The sequence below is a fragment of the Alexandromys fortis genome, unplaced genomic scaffold (genome assembly GCF_014885135.2).
Source record: "Alexandromys fortis isolate MF-2015 unplaced genomic scaffold, M_Fortis_MF-2015_v1.1 scaffold_19, whole genome shotgun sequence".
Taxonomy (NCBI): Eukaryota; Metazoa; Chordata; class Mammalia; order Rodentia; family Cricetidae; genus Alexandromys; species Alexandromys fortis.
In genome coordinates this window covers 18,076,102-18,093,110 of record NW_026067890.1, presented here as the reverse complement: position 1 = coordinate 18,093,110, position 17,009 = coordinate 18,076,102, and the positions used below count along the sequence as shown (strand labels likewise).

At 37.1% G+C, this 17,009-nt stretch overlaps 1 protein-coding gene across 1 annotated transcript in view; it reads left to right on the top strand.

The window, feature by feature from the left end:
• Bank1 (B cell scaffold protein with ankyrin repeats 1) overlaps nucleotides 1-17,009 on the top strand; it is a 212,615-nt gene that overhangs the window by 59,008 nt on the left and 136,598 nt on the right. The window contains exons 5-6 of the mRNA XM_050160095.1: nucleotides 5,704-5,843; nucleotides 14,091-14,196. Of these exons, the coding sequence (XP_050016052.1) occupies nucleotides 5,704-5,843; nucleotides 14,091-14,196 (246 nt within the window). The remainder of the gene's footprint in view (nucleotides 1-5,703; nucleotides 5,844-14,090; nucleotides 14,197-17,009) is intronic.

Genomic DNA, 17,009 nt, shown 5'->3' with positions numbered 1-17,009 from the left:
ATAGTCGCTACTAAATATGGAATTAAAATTATTTGCTTTATGCAACATGAGGATTCACGGTTTTTTTATTTTTATTAAAGAACTTTATGTTTTCTTTTCATGTGTCTCCATTCCAAGCCTTGGGAAAGTTTTGGCTGTTTCATAAACAGTATTTTCTAGTACCATTTCTCAGATATTCTTCTCATCAGTTCCTTTTCTCATTTGTGAAGCTACCCATTTGACTACTCATATGTCCTAGCTCCATTCTAAACTGGATTCAGTTCCCAACAACCCAGTTTGAGCAGCACATAACGGCTTCTGCTTCCAGCTCCTTTGGATCTGAGACCCTCTTCTGGCTTCCCCGTGACATACCCACACACAAACGTACAGACACCTGCACTCACATGTACATACTCACCCACACACACAAAATTTAAAATAATTTTGTGAAATTATTGAGAAAATAGTTATTTTTTAAAATGTAAGCCTACTTGCTTTTGTTTGACGGCATTTTTTTCTAAAATCAGAGGATAAAGCAATTGCAAAAAAACTTAAACTTTGAACCTTGAATATTGTGTAAATATTTTTATACAAAAAATATTTAATCCTATAAATATGGAAATATGAAATGTTGATACTTGCAAAGTATATTAGTTACTTTGTGAGTCCGTTACAGAGTTCATTTATATTTACAAGTCAGCATTGTATGTTCACGTGAGTGACTCCTCCGTGCCTCCTCACTCAGCTGGCCCTGGGGTTGGGTTCTTAGAAGTGAAACCTTTATTCCAATAACTTAACAAATATCCAGACGCTGCTTCCTATTGTGGAAAAACATGAAGAAATGCAAAGGGAAGAACCCCCTCCATTCTCTTTTACCTTCTTGCTCCTAGCCCCTATTACCCAATGTAACATTCTTTTTTTTTAATTTATTTATTTATTATGTATACAGTATTTTGCCTGGGTGTATGCTTGTACACCAGAAGAGGTTGTGAGCCACTATGTGGTTGCTGGGAATTGAACTCAGGACCTCTGAAAGGAATAGTCAGTGTTCTTAACCTCTGAGCCATCTCTCCAGCCACCCCAATATAACATCCTTAAATGATGTAATGAGTAACACTTTCTCAGTAATTAGTTACAGAGTTCAAACTAAATCTAGTTAAAATAAATCAATACAGAAACATCAATATTGCAAATTAAGAAGTACTTAAATAGTATTTCCCAAGTAGCAGATCAAGATGCCAAATAAAAGTATACATTTTAAGAATATTTTTTTGCTTCATATACCTAATGTCAGGAGTAGTAGAAAGGATAAAAATAACAAAAGTATCTGAAACAATTAGAAAAACATATTGTAAAAACATTTCAATACATTGAGATGGGCTAAGGTTTTTTTATTATTATAAGATACTTCAAAGTATAATCAAGAAATGCAAAAATAGACAAATGAAAATCTATTTTAAAAAATCTTCAACACAGCAAAGGAATTGATTAACAGAATTCAGAGCCAGCTATAGAATGGGAAAACTATTTACAAACTACTTGATAAGAAATTAATATACAGTACATATAAGAACCTCAATAATAACATAGAAATCCTATTATTTTTTTGTGCTTTTTTGCTGTGCTTTTTTTTAATTTTTGTATACTTGTTTTTTTTCCCCCATTTGTTTCCTAAAGAGAGTGAAAGGAGGCATAGAGTTGGATGAATTGGGTGGGGGGGGGGTAGAGAGGAAATGTAAGGAAATGGGAAGGAGAAAAGTGTGGTAAAATATTTTGTATAAAGTTTCAATTATAAAGGAATAGGAAAGCATATAAATAAAACACTTAAAAGAAGAAATAATTAACAAATAAGTGCCAAAATGCTGACAATCCCTAATCATTGAGTAATACAATCAATCACACATCCACGGCTCATCATCTCTCTACATCAGAATGGCTCTTACCAACAAGACAGAGTAGGATATCCTTAGCAGGAATGGAGAAGAGAATTCCTAGACTGTGAGAATGTAACAACATATGGACAGAATGCCTTCTGAGAAAACTAAAAGTAGCATTGCCATCTGACCCCACAATTCTGACCAGGGCATACCCCAGTAGGAAAAATAATTTATTAAAGGAGGAACCTACATTCTCATATCTGTTACAGAAGGGTTCATAATAGCCAAAGAGTGAAATCAGCCTCTATGCTCATTAATAGAGAAATGGGTAAAAAAAATGTGAAATTTATATGTGTATTTGTATGAATATTATTCAACCATATAAAAGATGAAATCCCGTGTTTGTAGCAACTTGAATGAAAAATGACAAACACTAAGTGAAACAAGCCATTTAGAGCAAGACTTACACCACAAAGTGTCACTCACTTGCGGAATTTGAACTGAGCTAAATCTTAAATCGAATCAATTTAATTTATTTATTAATCAAATTTTAATTTAATTAATTTTTGACTAATTATGAGAGATAATAGCACTACTACATGTTTTCAGCTGGTAACAAAGCAGAGAAAATCTAATTCCATATTCAGTGACTTTCAGAAGGAAGGAAATTCTCATATGCTTTTCCTAGGTAGCATATCTTTCCCTTTGACCCACCTCAACCTTGTTGTCTGAATTTTTTATATCTATCTATCTATCATGTATATAGTGTTCTGGGCACCAGGTTTCATTATAGATGGGTATGAGCCATCATGTGGTAGCTGGGAATTGAACTCAGGACCTCTGGAACAGCACTCAGTTCTCTAACCTCTGAGCTATCTCTCCAGCCCTGGTCTGAATTTTTTTTACTTGAGAGAATGCCATCTAGTTTGGAAACTCCTCCAAACTTGCAGCTCAATAATTTCTTGTTTCTATGTTTCTATAATCGCTAGATTTTCCCAGGAAACAAATTTTTCCTAATGGCATCTATGGGTCAAGCAATTTGAAATTATAATAATTCCAGTTTATAGCTGAGCCTTAAAAGTATGCTAAAACTTTCAACTAGAGATATTAACTAATTTCTACGTAGAAGAAACAGAGTATTCCTTTGGTACCATGAGGTACCAATACCATGAGGAGAAAAACCTAATAGCTTAGGGAAATCTAATTAAAAGTTGAAAGAAATGTGTAATACATGAACAAAAATATTGACTCACTTTATTAATGATGAAACTATACTCTGGATAATATAAATTATAACTTTATATTTCATGAAAGAAACATGAAAAGTCTTTTAGGACACATAGTTTACTATGCTGAACTTGCATGGGAAAGAAACAACTGATTGGTAAATTTCTGTTTAGTTTATGATCTCTACGTATCATAATTGTGGAAAACAAAATTTTTTTTTTTTTTTTTTTTTAGTTTTTCGAGACAGGGTTTCTCTGTAGCTTTAGAGCCTGTCCTGGAACTAGCTCTTGTAGACCAGGCTGGCCTCGAACTCACAGAGACCTGCCTGCCTCTGCCTCCCGAGTGCTGGGATTACCCAGCACTTGACCCACCGCCCGGCTTTAACAAAATGTTTTAAGCTGAGAATTATATAAAATCTACTGAAATCAATTTTGTTTGGCTCTGTCAATATCAACTTCCTGTTCACCACACAATCACCACGTTAACTCATGGGATGTATATTGCAGCCTTGGCACTCTGTTCTGATTTCTCTTACTCTATTGGATGTCTCTCTCTCTGGTAAGACAGTGACACTTTTCAGTGCATATCATTTCACAGAATGTGTTACATATCTTGTCAAGAATGTGAAGAGAGAAATTTTAGCTCCATGATCTTGTTCAGTCTAAAATCTTCCCCACCCCGCCACCTTATTTTTGGCTTTGAACTTACCTTAAAAAATGATAAAAAGTATATTAACGTCAGGAGATGACTCAAATTAGTGTCTAACCTTTAAGAAATGAAACATTCACAACTGTTCAAGGATGTTGATCTTTTCATTAAACTTCTTCTGAACCTCATATTTTAAATAACATTTTTAGAAGAATTTGAGAAATATCTCAATGGCAGCGTGAAAAGCTGTTAAAATTTGTTCTTCAAATAGATCCAATGACAAATTTTGCTTATATTTTTTACACTACAGCATTACTTTTTTTTTTTACATTGTTTTTTTTTTAATTTATTTATTTATTTATTAAACATTTCTGTCTCTTCCCCACCGCCGCCTCCCCTTTCCCTCCCCCTCCCCCAACCAAGCCCCCCTCCCTCGTCAGCCCAAAAAGCAATCAGGGTTCTCTGCCCTGTGGGAAGTCCAAGGACCACCCACCTCCATCCAGGTCTAGTAAGGTGAGCATCCACGAAACTGCCTAGGCTCCCACAAAACCACTAGGTCCAGTAGAATCAAAAACCCGTTGCCATTGTTCTTGAGGTCTCAGTAGTCCTCCTTGTCCGCTATGTTCAGCGAGACCAGTTTTGACCCAGGCTTTTTCAGACCCAGGCCAGCTAGCCTTGGTGAGTTCCCGATCCCCATTGTCTCAGTGTATGGGTGCACCCCTCCCAGTCCTAAGTTCCTTGCTTGTGCTCTCTCTCCTTCTGCTCCTGATTTGGACCTTGAGATTTCAGTCCGGTGCTCCAATGTGGTTCTCTGTCTCTGTCTCCTTTCATCGCCTGATGAAGTTTAATATTCAGGAGAAATATTCAGGATTTTCTTTGGGTTCTCCTTCTTATTTAGCTTCTCTAAGAACCCAACTCTTTTTAATTGAAATTACTGTTTTTTTTTAAAAATGGAAGTCCTCAATTTTTTATAAAAATTTGTTGGTATATTACAGTAGAATTTGAGGTATGCTTTATTAGTCACTTTGAACAACTTGTTGACATGAAGGCTTTGGGTGGATGGGATGGATGGGTGGATGGGTCAATTGGTAAGTGGATGAATAGATGAATAGTGTATGCAAAGCTCATCCTGAAGTTTCTGGATATACTTGTGTTGGAGGAGGGAACAAACCACTTGTTGGTTCTTGGCTGCCTGAATAGCCTAAAATAATCACACAGAAACCATATTAATTAAGTCACTACTTGGCCCGTTAGCTCTATCTTCTTATTGGCTAACTCTTACATATTAATTTAACCCATTTCTATTAATCTATATAGTGCCACGTGGCAGTGGCTTACCGGGTAATGTTCCCAGCGTCTGTGTCAGGCAGCAGATCCGTGGCTTCTCTCTGACTCCACCCTTCTTTCTCCCAGCATACAGTCTAACTTTCTCTGCCTAGTTCTGTTCTTCTCTGCCATAGGCTCAAAGCAGTTCTTTATTCATTAACCAATAAAAGCAACACATAGACAGAAGGACCTCCCACACCACCCAGGATTTCTTATTCTAATCAATTGCAAATTATTCTTTAATGTCAATAAATCGTCTACACAAAATTTCTAGAAACCTACATATTTAATGGATTTTTTGCTTTATAAAATTGAAACAAACACCCAACTTTAAAGAATAGATTCTCTTTGCTAAATTCTAAATAATTCTCTAAAGATGATTTATATCCTTACAAAAAAAGTATATCAATAGGGAGAAATAATTTAGTACTTTGTTTTTTTCTATAATTTGGGCATATGTTTTTCTAAGTTTATTTACTCTAAATATGTACATTTTATGTTTTTAAAGCATGAAATATAGAAAAAATTTAAGTGCTGGAAGTTAAATGCTAAAACTCCATACAGGCTTCCTTTGTAGCTTACATCATAATGGTACAGTGTGTGCATTACTTGGTGCTTAGTTTAACACTTGTTTATGTTTTATAAGATTTCCCGGCTGGTTCAGTCACTGTCAAGATCCACTGTGATGGAACCATCAGGGCCACGACAGAGATTAAATATTACTCAGCAGCCAATGCCACAGAAAGTCCATTTAGAATGTCAGACCCCGGCAAGAGTATATGCCAGGTAAGTTGATCTTTCTAACCAGCTAATCACTGTATATGCAAAAGAACTAACGCAGAAAGGGAGGATTCTTGGCTTGGTGTAAGGTTTGATAGGGTGTGAATGGATAGATGATCCACGGTGAGGGAAGAAGTCAGCCTCTGAGGGCCAGAGACACAGACAAATTACTTTGCCTCAGTCAAGTCCTAGACAATTCCAACCAGTGACAGCTTGTCCATTACAGCATGGCTATCAGGACAGGCTCAATTTAAACTGTTATGGAGAAGATAACACAAAACAAAAGAAAATCAGGTCATGTATCTGTAAGTCTACGTCAGACAAGCCTAGCTACCACTAGATGGGAACCTGGGGTGAATCTTGCATCTACTTTCACGTGAATGTTTTTACATAATTCTTAGTTTTAATTGTCACTGTTACCTGACAGTAAAAAATGATAGAATCATCTATGTTCTTTAAGTGTTCTAAATCATGGGGATTTCATGATGTATTACTAGCCTCCTTGAAGAGCCCATATGTGGATCTTTTCCTATCAGTGCTGGGCATATGGAAGAATTTTAAGGAATCTTCAGGGAGCTTAAGCCATTAGTCTGGTTTCTGCATTTTTTTAAGCTTGACCTATTTTAATAGGAAGAAATCTTGCTCAATATGAAAATGTATGACTTACATGTTTATCTCACTGAGTTTCAGAATAAAATAAATATTTTAATGTAAACTAAAAATAATAAGACTTGATATTATATGAAATGTACAAAATGGTGTTTGCTATTTGACAATTGGAATTATAAACTTCACTTAATTGTCCTACTAGGAGAAAATGGCAGAGGGGGAGTGCAAGGAAAGGGAGAGTTGATTGAGTTGAATGATGTGATCTTCAGACTTACCCTTTGAGATCTGCAACAAAACTGTCAACGACAGTGATGTTGACAGGCTGCTCTGAGCCTGGTGTGATAGGCACTGGAGTCTTTACTTATTTTGCGTGAAACTTTCTTCTTTGGCATTCTTCTTTGAGTGTCACATTTTAGAACAATGGGAAAAGCAAATGTCTTAGAAAAGGACAAACAGTGAAATACCATTTGTCAGCCTGGGAAGTCTGAGGACATTTGACAAAAAGTCTATATTGCAGTTGCAAAACAAGTGCAAACATAAAAGCTTGAAATACAGATTGCTTTTTTTTTCTTGTGACAAGTCTACCTTGTCTTCTACTAAAAATTCTGTTCAAAACTAAAACTCAATAAAGGAGATATTCAGCATTCTCCATCTACAGCTAGTGTAGAAGTAAATTAGTCTCCAAATACGTGGGTTTCATGCCAGGGGACAGTTTGTATATCGTGAAAATTAAATGTATGACTTCTAGATACATTTTCAGAATAAAATAATGTACAAGTCATGATTTCCTCTGTAGCATGAAGTAAATGCACAGATTTTAGGAAATTAGGAAAAACTGTTTACCTTTACCTTGAGTATGAAATGAGAAGTGAAAATCAGTATTGCTATGCCCTGGTTTTCCCTCTTCCCCAAATCCAGGGGCCTGTAAAGGGAAGACAGACTAGATCTAGCCTTGCTATCAGGATCAGCATGTGCACCAAGTCTGTAGAGGCAGAAGCAGTCTAGCCTATGGACAACAGACTTCTAGCTGGCAAAGAAACACATGCGAGTTGAGGGTTAATGTACTTGGATGGGGAGAGATGTGGAAATTTTGCTGGTGACCTCTGGGCCCAAGAAAACTGGGGAATTAATGCAAGTGATCTGGGCTCTGGGCAAGGAAACGAGGCCTTAGGCCCTCCCAAGTGTTCTATCAGAGGCTAGAAAGAGTGGCCATGCTTCAGCTTCTAGAACGTGTCCCTAAAACAGACACTGCATGAGAACCGGGGTTCCTCTAAACCTGCACAAATATCCTGTAAATCACTGTCACGCCATAAGAAAGATCCTTTATTTGATGGAGGAGGAACTGCAGAGACTTTTCCTTAGTGGTTTTAAAGGCCAGTTGTGTACAAACTGCTTCTATGAGTTTATATAGAACACCACAGTGATTAGTCCTTTCTTCTGACACTGTCACTGAACCCAATAATTTGTCTACTTCACAAACAGTCCACTGAGTACCTCTATTCAAAAGCCAACCTACATTGTAATCATCCTCCCCATAATGGTTGTTTATTTGTAAGGAAACATACCAGCAAGTGTGAACTCACCCTGCCTGCTTGCCTGAAATGGCATACTGTAAAATTTGCTGTGAGCTTCCCTACATAGTTTATGGCAGATATAATTTCAGTAACCGTGAAATTATTAACAAGATCCTTCTATAGCCATTTAAGTGCTACTGGGTATATATAGTCTAAACCCAGTGTGAATTTGAGGACAGAATAATTAATGAGAAATTGGTGGGTTTTATTTTTCAGTTTTTCTAGAACTCACAATAAGAGACTTTATTTGCGATTTAAAAGCTATTGCACACAAAGTCATTCTATGAATTTTAATAAAGAATTAATGGGAGAACTGATTTGTTTTGTTTTAATGATGTCCATTAGGTTTTAGAACATTTTAGCTCAATGAACTTAATGACCTCCTTAAATCAATCATCTTTCTTTCTTTCAGGGGTGATAAATCCTAAAATCCCAGTACAGAGACTAATAAAGGTTCAATTTCTAGTGCCTCACTTAAAACAGGGAGATATTCAAATGAAAAACTTCTAAACTTAGTTTGGTAGTGCAATTAATATTCAAATACTGTAGATGGAAATACTTTAATTTATCGTTAACTGAGATAATTAAAACCTGTGAGACTTTCTTCCTATTTACACAGGTGTCTTGGGGACAGCAAAAATGTTAGCTTTTTAAAGAAATGACGGAGTAAGATTCATAAATGAAACTAGGCCAAATGCTAAAAGAATACAATAATTATTGATCAACATATGATCATCCTGTTATTTAAAAATATTAAATTATTGTATTCATGTCTGTGTGTATATATCTGCCATATGTACACGGGTGCCTGCAGAAGCCAAAAGAGAGGGCATCAGAATCCATGGGAGTTGTAGGTGGTTTTGAGCTGCCCAACATGAATGTTAGGAACTGAACTTGGTAGCTCTGGAAAAGCAGCAAGGGTTATTATCTGTCGAGCCGTCCCTCTAGCCTGACTCAAAAAAATTCTTGAAATATACGAAATAATTCTTCTTAGCTATACTTCTTTTCAGTAAAAGGCATCTTTGCATTGCATATTTTTAACACACTGTATATTTTACTTTACATACAATAAATATTTTCATCTTCCCACTCGGTATACTTAATTTCTTTTTGTTAAGTTGTGTATATTATTCAATCTGTGACTTGCTGCCTACAAATATATGTATTTAATAATACTTTTATTAGTTCTTTGTAAATTTCATACAATGTATTTTGATCATATTCATCTTTCCTCCCCAACTCATCCCAAATCACCTACTTCTCTTCTCACCCAACTTTGTATCTTTTTCCCTATCTTTTTAATTCTGTCTAGTTTACTGGTATGGGGCTTGCTCTGGAGAGTCGGCTACCTACCAGGGGTCACACCATTACAAAAAACTTACCTCTTCTCTCCCAGCAGCTATCAAACACGAAAACTGGGGTAGGAATCCACGTGCACCCCTCACCCCCATACTGGGATTCTCTCGGGCTTGAGCTTGCACAAGTCTTGTGTATGCTGTTACAATCACTGTGAGTTGGTGTGTATGCTGCCACACTGTCTGCTGTCTTCCTTCGCCTCTCATTCTACAATTCTTCTCTCTCCTTTGTAAAGACCCCTGAGCCTTGAGGGAGTTTATATAGACATTCCATTTAAGGCTGAGTACTCTACAGTCTCTTATTCTATGGACCTTGACCAGTAGGAGGTCACTGTCTTAGCTGTCATCTACTTCAAGAAGAAGATTCTTTGACTAGGGCTGAGGGAGGCACTGACTTATGGACAGTAATATGTCTTCATGGTTTGTTTAAATATACTACGTCCATTTAGCAAATACTTAAGACAATAAGACATTACTATGAATTGGTTAAAAAGTAAGCCAAGATTTCCTGAGTAAATTGGGAGCATGGGAACCTTGGGAGAGGGTTGAAGAAGAAGATGGGGGGGAGAAGGGAGGGGGAGCAGAGAAAAATGTAGAGCTCAATAAAAATTAATTTAAAAAAGAAAAAGGAAAGATTGTCTCACTGAAGAAAAAAAGTATTTCTCCAGATCATGTGCCATTGACACACACACCAGCTGATGTTAAGACTGGAAGATAGAGGAAACATCAGGTGTGGGCCAGCTGGAAAGAGTATGTCATGGGGCTGTGCCCTTACGGACAGATCTTGTCCTTAGACCTTGCTTGTCTCTCTCTCCCTGCTTGCCAACTTCCAAGGGGAGCAATTTGTTTCAGTCATACATTTCTTGCATTGTGGTTCTGCCTTGGTAAAAACCAGCTGACTATGAACTGAAATCTCTGAAAATATGAACCAACATTGACTTTTCACCCCTGTCATTTCTCTCAGGCATTTTGTCTCAGTGGTGGAAACCTTGACAATATAAAATTCAGTGGGGTTGGAGTAGGAAAGGTTCTGACTTGAAAAACTCACACTGTGAGAATTTGCTTCAGTATCCTAATGGTTTCCTTAAAGGGTAATTTCTTAACCCAGTTAACTTTGTGGTTGGGGCTGTTTCCTTTGAAGATTCTCTTAGAGTGACACTGGAAACCCCTTCTCTTTCTAGTAATTTTCTAAATTTTCCATTAGACTCTGTCTATCTCAAAATACTGATGCAAACCTTTGTAGGCGGATGCTGCTTGCTCATTTCCCAGCCACCCAGACCCAAAATAATCACGCAAAAACTGTATTAATTACAACACTGCTTGGCCCATTAGCTCAGGCTTCTTATTACATCTTAACAAACCCTTCACCAGTCTGGCTGATACAAGGTGCAGCCCCAGTGTTTTCCAGAGTGCTGACTTGCAGCCAACTTTTAATGTCTAACAGAATGGGACACTCAAACGCATTTCGATGCACATGATACAAGTTCCCAAACCTTTCCAGAACCCTCGCTTATCAAAGCATTTCTTTGTGTTTCCTCCCTGTTGTACGATCCTTTAACTCTTTATTCTTTCAGGTTGCCGAGTGTTCTCATTCATCCCCGCACAAATATAGCAGTACACTTCCTGCCACCCAAGACACTTGATGACAGGATGGGCTTTGTTTCTCATTTTTGCCAAAACCACCATTCTTCACTCAGTTACTTCCTTGTATATGGAGGCACAACTAGTATTTATTTCTTCTGGGTATGAGGAAGCCTCAAGCAACACCCTCCTCCCTGATACTATTTGAATAATGTAGTGAGAGAATATAGACCAAGGATGCAAAGAAGGCAGGGAGAGAAGTGAAACCACACCCTGGAAATACACCGCAGTCCATGTGTGAAACAACCTGCTTATACAATCATGAACTCTCAGAAGTGTACTGTACCAGGCAGACAAAGAACTGGGCTGTGCCTCATCTTTCTTTTGCTACCATAATGGATCTTGAGTTATTATCCTTTCGTATTGACTTAGGCACTATACAAAAGCTGTCTTATCTTTCTTATGAATATTAAGGAAATAGCGTTTTGAAAAATGCCAGAGATATTAGCTCTCTTCTGAATGGCTCCATATTATCTCACCATTCTGGATGATAGCAACTTGGCAAAGGAGAGATTGGGATGGGTCGTGGGTATGAGTTATAATTTCTTATTAAAATGACACCCACTGGTTTCATAGGAGATGGGTTTCTTTTGTGTTAAATGACTTTATCAGGTGTCCAATGAAGAACCTACAACTCTTGCTCTCTGGTTTCTTCAGACTGAAATGTCCCATATGTTTATAGTCAGAGATGAAATGTTAATTACTAGATTATAACAATTCTCCTTTCAAAAGGTTTGAGTTTCAAATATGTGGAGGTGCTCCATATCTTCTTTTTAAAATTAAAATGGAATAATTATACACAATGACTTTTCACAATATGATATTCTAACATCTATCCACCGCAAAGTGAGAAAATACAGGTGATCACATTCTTTCCTTATCATTTCTCATTTGCACCAAAGGCTCCTCCCGTCATGTCCTTCACATAGTATGTGGTAGGTTATGGTTATACAGTGGCCACGACACTGTGCTCTGAATACTAGAACTTATCTCTCCAGTCTGTGATTTTGTGTACCCACTAATCAGCCTCTTACGGCTGCCACCACTGTCACACTTTCTGCTTCTGCCAGCCTCTATTCTCTATCCTGACCGAGATCTACAGAGGAAAGGGTAGTGTTCGCCAGGTTGATGTGCTCCTGATTAAGTAACAACCAGTAAAAGAAAAAAATCACTGAGCATGTGACTGCTTGATATATGATGCACAGATAAATAAAAAGATCTATGAAAAGATCCTCTCCCAAATTCAAACGATCAGATCTTGAGTTCCAATAAGCACCGGCATACAGGCACAGACTTTCGTGAAGTTAGTGGAGTACGGATGAAATATTAATGATTCTGATGGAAGCAGAAAGTGAAAGGCAATTGAGAGAATGGTCAAAGAGAATGACGGAAGAGACAGGATTAACAAGACCAATGCTGTTACACAATCGGAAAACAGTTCTCCAAACAAGCCAAAGGAATAACGTCAAAACTCCTTTAAGAAATTGTGTCATCCAATAGAGTACTACACAGCAGAAAAAAAAATAACGACATCTTGAATTTTGCGGGCAAATGGATGTAGCTAGAAAACATCATTTTGAGTGAGGTAACCCAGACACAGACAGTTATCACATGTACTCACTCATGTTTTTAAACATAAAGCAAAGAAAACCAGCCCACAAATCACAATCCCAGAGAACCTAGACAACAATGAGGACCCTAAGAGAGACATACATAGATCTAATCTACACAAGAAGTAGAAAAAGACGAGATCTCCTGAGTAAATTGGGAACATAGGGATCTTGGGAGAGGGTTGAAGGGAAGAGGAGAGGCAGGGAGGTGAGCAGAGAAAAATGTAGAGCTGAATAAAATCAAAAAACAAGAAATTGTGTCATCATTTTATAAGCCATTTTCAAAAAACACTTCATTGAATACGTGTTATACTTATTTAAATTATTAAAATCTTGCCCTATACTTAGCAATAAGTTCTTATAAATTATAAATGATTGGTAATAGATGAAGATGAGAAAGTCTCCTTATGCTTTAGTTGATGTTATGATAAAAATGATTTCTAGATTCTAGTCTGTTTTTTTCATTAATATCAATTCTATTATGATACAACTTTCATTTCGGTACACTTCCTCCTTTGCTGATGCTATCAGTCCTGCCTCACTAAGACTCACAGAGAAGACCTGGATCAGGAGGTCAAAACATTTTTCTGCCGTATCATTTGCATGTCAGCCAAGGTGACTAACTACACATATAGCTATTCAGCAGCAATACAAAGTAACTAAGTCTTAAGTTTCTTTGAGTTTTAATGTTTACTTCAGTATTCATGGTCACAATGTTAAGAAATGACTCATTCAAAAGTTAGAAAAATTAGTTGACTAGGGAAAATATCATATTGTTTTGATTGAAGACTTATCCTTTTTAATTAACGTAATAACTTCTTGGAAGGAGAGAGAGAGAGAGAGAGAGAGAGAGAGAGAGAGAGAGAGAGAGAGAGAGAGATTTTCCTAATCTTCTAAAGCAGTGCTTCTCAACCTTCTCAAGGCTGTGACCCTTTAACACGGATTCTCATGTTGTGGTGACCCCCAAACATAAAATTAAGTTTTGTTGCTACTTCATAACTCGGATTTTGGTACTGTTGTTAATTATATTGTAAATACCTATGTATTCCAATGGTCTTAGATGAGCCCTGTGAAAGGGTAACTCCACCACCAAAAGGGTCAGGACACACAGGTTGGGAATTTCTGCCCTGAAGCATTTTCTCCACTTGTGTTCGCACCTGCTTCATTATAAGCTACAATAGGAAATTATAAAATGTGTGATACACACTATTTATCAACTCCCTCTAAATGGCTGGCCTGGTTTACTTTCTTCTCCTTCCTTGTGAACAGTGGAACAAAGAAGGTGCCTTCAATTTCTTTCCCTCAGATACTTAGTTCTAGAACCATTCTGTATGTGATAACTTTCTATTTTGTCACACACTAAATTCAGTTAGTGCTACCTCTGTGGGCATGGATGTGGAGCCAAGCACTGGAACATGAGCATCCTATCAGCTAATTTTAAATTTCCTTTGCCTTTGAAAACAGAAAAGCATGGAGGAGCTTGATGGCGTGCTTGCATCTCTATTCAAGCATGAGATACCACACTATGAATTCAAACCTCTCCAAACTGAAACTTACCCTCCAAAAGAATGTGAGTACTTTTCAACAGTATTATTTTTTTATTATATTCCAATCTCTGACTTTTTAAGTACTTATGTTGCCAAGAAACTGCCTATTGTTTTACATAACTCCTATCTCTTAAGGCCATACTATAATGGAGAAAACATTTAAATATATTTTGTTAGTGTATGGATATGTGTGTATGTGCCTGCATGCCACATGTGTGGTGTGTGTGTGTGTGTAGACATGAACACACACGTGCAGGAGACAGAGGACAACTTTTGACCATCAATTTTCTCCATCCACCTTTACATTGGTCATGGGGACTCAGATCAGAAGGTTTGATCAGCAGGCACTTTATCCACTGATCCATTGTGTCAAAACCAATAAGACAAACATTTATAGGTCCATGTACTTTTTCAATCACAGACTGTAAAACTGTGTGTCCATTCTAAAATTAGTAGACTTAACCTCATGAGTTTTATTCTAAGAATAGGTTTGAATACATATATTTGTAATAAATAATATTTATCACATCATTGTGTGTAATTACAGTATTCCTAAGATTAAAGTTTATGTAAATATGGACACATATTAATGCAACTATCAAAATTAATTTTTTCATGCTTTTTTGCTGGCTTGATATTTCAGTGTTGAATAGTAGACATACATAGGAGTGTGTAAATTGGTTGTCTCACCTGTTTATAGTAATTATGTGGGGATTGTATAATGTAAGTACTTGTGTTTTTTAAAAAATCTTTAAAAAATGGGCATTTTCTTGTTTAAAAATCTGCTAAATTTGTGTGTAGGGGGGTGCACACTCATGTTGAAGATCAGAGGACAACTTGTGGGAGTCAGTTTTCTCATGTTTGATCTCATGGTAGAAACTGAGATTATGAGACTTGACTCCATGTGCAAGAGGCATCACTTTCTGAGCCACCGCACTAGCCTCCAAATGGACATTTTCTATGATTACTAGTTATTGTTTGTATGGTACAAAATATATAAAATATACCAAGATAAGACATGTAAGAGCTACTGACAAAAGTTATATAGTCAAATGTTACTGTGAGCTCATGGTCTATTTTAGAAACATTTTTGTTTCTGCATAGTTTATTGAAAGAATGTTTAGTTCTCTTGGCATGCATCATCTGTAAACACTGAGATATTGTGGTGAATGAGACAGGCACAGGGCTAAGAAATATGTCTCTTCCATATCAAAGGAAAAAAAGAAATATAAGTCTAGTATTTACATATTAACACTTAAAGTTTAAAGCATTTTTTTGACTACTTTTTAGTTAAGCACATCTATTGTGAGCCATTCAGGCTTTAAGGCAGCAGCAAGAATCAGCTGAAGCCCAGCTGATTGTGAGGCAACTAAATGTATAAACAGCTGAAGAACCATGGGGGTCTATTAAGAGGGAAGGCCAAGAGACGTGCCATCTTTTAAAAAGTAAGAGAGATATGTGAACAAAATTTTAACTCTTGTTATTTACTTACAAAATTAGGGCTGAAAAGGAATATAACATGATTTTTTAAATTCAAGATGCTTATAATTTAATTGAGGAAATAAGAAAATATGCAGTTGATGATCTAAACAATGTGACACATTTGGCCTATGGGATTGTCAGAGGAACATACATTAATTTCCATTGTCTGCTTCAGCGGTAGGACTTTAGATCTCAAATGATGGGGCCCAGCGAGGAAGAGAAGGGAGATAAGAACTCTAGATGAGTGAAAGTATACACAAAGCTATGAGGATGAAATTGGGATGAAAGAGAAAAAGATCCTATGACTGAAATCTTCATAAACTTTTTCAGCATCATATTTGTTTAGGTTTATGAAATTGGAACTATAGAGTTGTAGAATGTGGAATGGGTTAGGCCTCTCATTTGGTAGAATTCTAGATAACTCTAAAAGAATGAAAATTTGGGAGTGAGTTTGTGATCTGGTTTTGGTCTGGAATGCTCTGCAAAAGTCCCTGGTTAAAGGCTTAGTTCCCAAATTTGTTGAGAGACATCTTTGAAGCTCAGGCTTACTGTGGTGTTTTTGGGTCACATGATATAGCTTACAGGGAGATTATAGGTTATGGGATACATCTGCTTCAGCTGGAGTGTAGAGTCCCAGTCCTTCCCTTTCTCTTTCAAATAATGGTCAAAATAAAGTTTTCTTCCTTCTGAGTTATCAAGGGTATTTTATTTTAAATAAGGAAAAACTTGATTAATGAGGAAGGATGCAATGGCATTGGTCCTATATTTTCATAGATGATGAGTACTTAGTTGAGTTGACTTGTGCACAGTCCTTGAATGCATGGCTCTGGTGCAGTATGATTGAAGTATGTTTTAAATATCTCTCTGATAAGCACAGATAAAGATGGTGCTGATGACTCTGAGGCATCACTTCAGTATCAAGAACGGAATATTTTAGGCACCTACAGAACTTTTGTAATACAACATGCCTAAGCCATGCTCAGCACAGATTAGTGGGGACCCAGGACATCATCAGTGTTTTGTTCCCAAGTGATCTCCATTGCCAGGCATGCTCACTAGCCCCTCATTGTTCCAAAACAGACCAGTAAAATAATGTATCCTCACACTGGATCTTTTTGTTTTTCGAGACAGGGTTTCTCTGTGGCTTTGGAGCCTGTCCTGGCACTAGCTCTGTAGACCAGGCTGGTCTTGAACTCACAGAGATCCGCCTGCCTCTGCCTCCCGAGTGCTGAGATTAAAGGCGTGCGCCACCATTGCCCGGCATCTCACACTGGATCTTGAGAAAGAAAAAAATACTAGTATGTCTCTAAGATAGTTAGGAAAATGGTGGCAAGTACAAGTTGTGAACCATTAT